Below are 6,113 nucleotides of genomic sequence, written 5' to 3' on the forward strand. Positions count from 1 at the left end.
AAAATGCCTCATTTTGTATATGTCATGCAAACTGAGTTAATTATTAGCACGCAATACAAGACATTTTCGATAACTATTTTCAAATTTTGACATCAAGTTGAGTTCAAAGGGCCAAAGTAACCCTCCCAAAATCTTAATATAGCAAGTCCTGGCACAAAAGTCGATATTTTTATTTAAAAATGGAAGTTTTTGTTATGTGGTGGTGAAAGCTAACACTTTTGAAGAAAAGGGGTGGTATTTTATAATATCTTTTATACTACGTATAATTTAATAGTCAGTTAACCACATCCCTCCAAAATCCAACTCATCAATTCTTATGTATTTTAGTATTTTTATTTATTTATTTATTTATTTTTCTATAATCTCCAATTAAATAACTTCCATTTCTCCATTTTTATTTTATTTTTATTTTTTTTATAACTTCCATGTCTCCTATTGTTTTTCACTTTTTTCTTTCTAACTATATACATGCTACGTAAATATCGTGCGTTAGCACAGATACACTCTAGTAGCAAAAAATGGATAGTTTTTTTTAAATAGGGTGTATTGAGGGGTGGTTATTTATAAAAAAAATCCTAATCTTTATTTTAACATAGTGAATTTTTTAATTAACAAAATGACCTAGTGTCTCTAATATTATTTATTTATTTATATTTTTTGAACGGAGTGTCTTTAATGTTATTGATATATAACAAATTAATGTAAAACAAGTCTAATTAAGAGTTTTTAAAAACAAAAGGAAATGGAGGGAGTGCATATGCAAAGTCTTAGGCCTTGTTTAGTTCAACTTATTTTTACTTATTTCAGAAAAAATAAGTTCAGATCAGATCAGATCAGAAAAAATAAGTTCAAATCAGAACATCGTTTTATGTGCGATTTATTATCGCTAAATATTCTTAATTTCGTAATGTAAAAAATTATGAAAATTACATATTAATAAACTACACATTATTACGAATCTAACAAGATCCCACTTGATATATTTTTTCCTTAAAAATTATCGTACATTTAAGGTCAAAGTTTGGTCAAATCAGACAATCAGATCAGACCAGACCAGATCAGTAAAAATAAGGTGAACCAAAGCCTTACTCATCCAATCAAAACATATAAAAAGGGGGAAAGACAACTGTATATATTATCCTCTTAATTGGGATTTGAATGTGTCGGTGCTTGCTTAATCTTCACATTTGGCACCAACCCTCTCTTAGATGATTAGATCTATGCTTTCCATATTTTCGATTACATTTATTTACAACCCATATATAAATATATTTTTCTTTAATCAAAACACAGCAAAAACACGACATTTCAACAAAACATTACAACACCCACGATAATATATTTGCATCAAACACCTTATCAAAGAAATATTCATATACTTGTTTTTGCATCAAAAAAAAAAAAAAAAAAAAAAATTAAAAATTAAAAATCAACCCCATTAAATTCTTATACCTTTTGAACTTGATTTTGAACTTGATAAACAAATATTGGGTGAAAAATGGGGGAAGGAAAAGGTTCGAAAGGTGGATGTTGTGGTTGGTTTTTGGTGTTGATAGTTGCGGCAGCCATTGTTGCAGGTTTAGTGGTTGCTTTTAGATCAAAGTTTCATCATTCTGATAAACCCGAACCCGTACCCGGCCCACCTGGCGCCATTGTTACTAAATACTCTGATGCCCTCAAGTTAGCTATGCAGTTTTTTGATATTCAAAAATGTAAGTTTGTTTTCGAATTTATATGATCATATTATTAGGTTGGTGTTATTTATTTAATTGTTTTTTTGACAATGTGATATTATATATATGTTGATGTTTGTAATTTATAATGGGGTTTAGTTATTTCATTGATAAGTGATTTGATATGTGATTGGGAGTTACCCATTTGAATATTTTGTCAATGGAAATGTTGTTTGTAGAAAATTCATTGTTTTTAAGCAAAGTTTATGTGGTCAAATCAAAGGTTATAAAATTTCGATTTGTTGATTTGATGATGTTGGTTTAATTAAATGTCACTTTGATAAAATTGTAATTGAGATTTATGTTATAACTAATTAGATTTGATCTGCATTTAATTAATATTGTCCAAGTGATAGAAGGCTAGTTTTTGGATCTAGTTTGAGGAGATTATGGTTACTCATTCTTTGATCTTGCAGCTGGTAAGTTGGAAGATAATAAGATATCGTGGAGAGGCGATTCGGCTTTGAAGGATGGGAGTGAGGCAAAATTAGACCTCTCAAAAGGGCTGTATGATGCTGGTGATCACGTGAAGTTTGGGTTTCCAATGGCTTTCACTGCCACCGTCTTGTCGTGGGCTATCCTCGAGTATGGGGATCAAATGGCTGCTACAAAACAGCTTCAGCCTGCTCAAGAGAACCTAAAGTGGATCACTGACTATCTTGTCAATGCTCATCCTAGAGATAATGTCCTCTATATTCAGGTATATTAAGTTCTTGTCTCATCTATAATCTTGTTAAAATGTTTGAAAAATGTAATTCTTGCTTTAGATTATATCGGAGATGGGAAGTTGCTATGTATTATACTCTCCATTTATATGTTCTTACATGTCTTTATCTTATGAATTGTGACTAAGATTGAATGATTACTTTATAACTTTTTATTTACGAGTATAATTTACTTTAATATGTCTACTTGAGATTGATAACATGTGGAAGTCTTGGGGTGCGATGAGTGGCTTCTATATATAGTCTTCAACAATTTTTTTATTAAAATGATAAATATGAAAGCAATTGGTCACATTTCCATTGATGATGAATTCATGTAGGTTGGTGATCCTGATCTGGATCATAAATGCTGGGAGAGGCCTGAAGCTATGACTGAAAAAAGGCCTCTTACACAAGTGAATGTCTCCACTCCAGGAACAGAAGTTGCAGCAGAAACTGCTGCAGCTATGGCTGCAGCATCCCTTGTGTTTAAGTCAAGCGATGCCACCTATTCAAGCACTCTTTTGAAGCACGCTAAGCAACTCTTTGACTTTGCTGACACTCACAGAGGCTCTTACAGTGAAAACATTCCAGAAGTTGCAACTTATTATAATTCCACTGGTTATGGGGATGAGCTCTTGTGGGCTGCAAGCTGGCTCTATCATGCAACCAAAGATAACACTTATTTGGAATACGTGAATGACAATGGAAAAGAATTTGCTAATTTTGGAAGTCCAACCTGGTTTAGTTGGGATAATAAACTTGCAGGAACTCAGGCGAGTCTATTATTAATATTATATCAGGAACTGAATCTTACATGCTTTTCTTTTATGCCCCTTCTGGCTTCCTTCTTATATATACTTGTACAACTGTTGACCAAGTTGCTGCAAGGGATGTCGGATGCTGTATAATCTGTGTTCGTATGAGTTGAATGATATTCCATTCGAATGAGTAGATATATTGCCACATTGTTTTAATCTATCATATACAACATTTTAACACAAACTTTTACATTTTCCTGTGTAATAATTGTATTACACCCACCTTTTCCACGTTATTCATTCCAAGGGATATCTGAGGACATCTCCAAATGGTTTACGTGACTATTCTTTCGATTGTAGAGACTGGTTCACAATAGTTTGTCAGCATAGTTGACTAGATTGTTGTCAAATTTCCAAGTGATGAATTAGTTCATGGTTGTTCTCTAACATGTCCTTTACTTGTCAAGTAACACCCTTTAGTTTAATCTATATATATTTATTGCCGAAAAATTGCAGAGCAATTCTAGCTTAAGTTTCACTGAAGAAGGAAGCTAAATGGTTATTAAACCACATGATTTGTTATGGTGGACCTTGTAAATGATCGAGTTTAGTAATTGCCATAGATTTTCACAGGATTCCAGTATTTAAACCAAACAACTATTACTGTCTTTAATGTGAGGGGCTTTCAAACTTAAAAACTGCTGTGTAACACAGTGATGAGAAAAGTGTTTTGGTCATTATTGAATTTTCAGTTGCCAAACATAATGGATTTAAACAAACTCTAATCAGCCTTACCCCATAAAGGGCTGATAATGGTGTTCGAGTTTGACAGCCTTTTTGATGTTCTGCAGGTACTACTGTCTAGGGTCAATCTTTTTGCTTCAAAGGATGTCTCAAGTTCTGCAAACTCTGGCCTTCTGAAGTATAGGCAAACAGCTGAGGCTGTTATATGTGGTCTTTTACCAAAATCTCCAACTGCAACGTCTAGCAGAACAGATGGTAAGTCACTTGATGTGCTCATCAATATGCCCGCTTTCATCCCCTCCCTAGCCAAAAACAAAAACAGAGTTAAACAACTCATTTTTGCTCATTGTTACGGAGTATGTCTTTGTTTAGATGACTTACATGATTTACGGAAAAAATGAACCTTTTTTCTTTGAAACTTGGTAGACCTGTGAATATGATTTGGTTTTCATGATATTTGAAGATTTTGAACTGTATAAGGTGTCTACCGCTTTTTACATATAAATTTGTCCTTGAAAATCTAAGAAAGGTGAAGACAATATGATCATAATAGTTTTGGATGGTGCAAAATCTTGTAGTTAATTATTGCCTTTTATTCCTCTTGATTTAGGTGTCTGTTATGTGTGTCATTAAGTGCTGAATGACTCAATCCTGCTGTCTTCATTTCTATTGATTATCTTAGATGTATCCTACCCATAGTCCTATGTTAAATAAGTACTGTATCACGAACATTAAAATTAGAATGGGAAGTAGCTAATGTAGTCTAATGGCTAATGGTTGTGTACTTGGTTTCATTTATGAAGAAAACTTTGGTTCTCTACACTAGAGCTCATTTATGTTGTACTGTTGTTACATGCCTGCTAATGTGTAGTCAGTTTATAAATACCAGCTAGTTCTCTAAATACTTTAGTTTTTCTTTTGGACTGTTAAATCCAGGTGGTCTTATATGGGTCAGTGAGTGGAATGCACTTCAGCATCCTGTCGCAGCTGCTTTTTTGGCTGTTGTCTACAGTGACTACATGCTTTCTTCAAGAACAGCAAGGATGTCTTGCAGTGGACATTCGTACAAGCCATCTGATCTTCGGAAGTTTGCTCTTTCACAGGTGTGTTTTCTTGTCTGCTAATTCGATAGATGTGATCAAAATCCTGTATCTTTTGGACTGTTAATCTTTTGTTTTTGTAGGCTGATTATGTGCTAGGAGACAATCCTATGAAAATGAGTTTTCTTGTGGGTTATGGGGACAAATACCCACAATTTGTGCACCATAGAGGAGCCTCAATCCCAGCAAACGCAAAAACTGGGTGTGAAGATGGATTCCAGTGGCTTAACTCTACTAAACCCAATCCAAATGTTGCTGTTGGAGCACTTGTTGGAGGCCCCTTTTTAAACGAAACGTTCATTGATGATCGGAATAATTCGATGCAAACTGAACCTAGCACATATAACAGTGCCCTTGTTGTCGGCCTATTATCGGGTTTGGTCACCACTTCTTCAGTAGTTCCATCTTTTACATGAATGCTACTGCCATAACTACAAACTACTTATAGGTATATTTTTGTTGTCCATATTAGTTATCTACATGGGTGACATTGATGTCGCTCTTGTAATCATAGTACAATGATAAGGTGTATCATCATAGTAATGTAGACTTATGTAGTAGAGTGCTAGAGTATCAGAACACAACTTCCTCAAGTTCTTTCTGTATTTGCTGTAATTTTTTTCTCTTTATTCTTTTTCGTCGTCCCTGACTTGCCTGAGCTAGGGGCACTGCAAAGGTGATGACTGAAGAGCAGAGCTTGTTTATTGTTGTGCGATATAAAATGAGCAAGGGTGCCGCAAGATTTTTGCAGATTTCAAGAAATAACAAGTTCTTGATTTTATGATCTATTTACATGAAACAAACTTGAATGTACCTCAAATAAGGTATTCTCGTTGCCCACAAATTAGTTTCTCTTTTGACCCGAAAATAGTTCCAAATTCTCATTCTCTACTACGTTTCTACGTTTTTGTTAACACTTTCCTTCAGCGACATTTTTATAAACAATTCATTTCGGCAAACTGCTATTTTAATATTACGTACTATGTCTCTCTTCCTTCATGGGTCCCATATATGCCCATTATTATTCCATTTTATCATTTTTCTCACATTTCAATAAACCATTTATATCTT

The 6,113-nt window shown here is 33.8% G+C and overlaps 1 protein-coding gene across 1 annotated transcript; it reads left to right on the forward strand.

Annotated features, from left to right (window-relative positions):
• The first annotated feature begins 1,146 nt into the window (after positions 1 to 1,146).
• On the forward strand, positions 1,147 to 5,804 carry LOC110686374 (endoglucanase 2-like). Its single transcript, XM_021862975.1, has 6 exons — positions 1,147 to 1,712; positions 2,150 to 2,433; positions 2,779 to 3,213; positions 4,050 to 4,197; positions 4,879 to 5,045; positions 5,126 to 5,804. The coding sequence occupies exons 1-6, from the start codon at positions 1,499 to 1,501 to the stop codon at positions 5,456 to 5,458; spliced, it is 1,581 nt and encodes a 526-aa protein (XP_021718667.1). The 5' UTR covers positions 1,147 to 1,498; the 3' UTR covers positions 5,459 to 5,804.
• The last annotated feature ends 309 nt before the right edge of the window (positions 5,805 to 6,113 follow it).

The sequence above is a fragment of the Chenopodium quinoa genome, unplaced genomic scaffold (genome assembly GCF_001683475.1).
Source record: "Chenopodium quinoa cultivar QQ74 unplaced genomic scaffold, ASM168347v1, whole genome shotgun sequence".
Taxonomy (NCBI): Eukaryota; Viridiplantae; Streptophyta; class Magnoliopsida; order Caryophyllales; family Amaranthaceae; genus Chenopodium; species Chenopodium quinoa.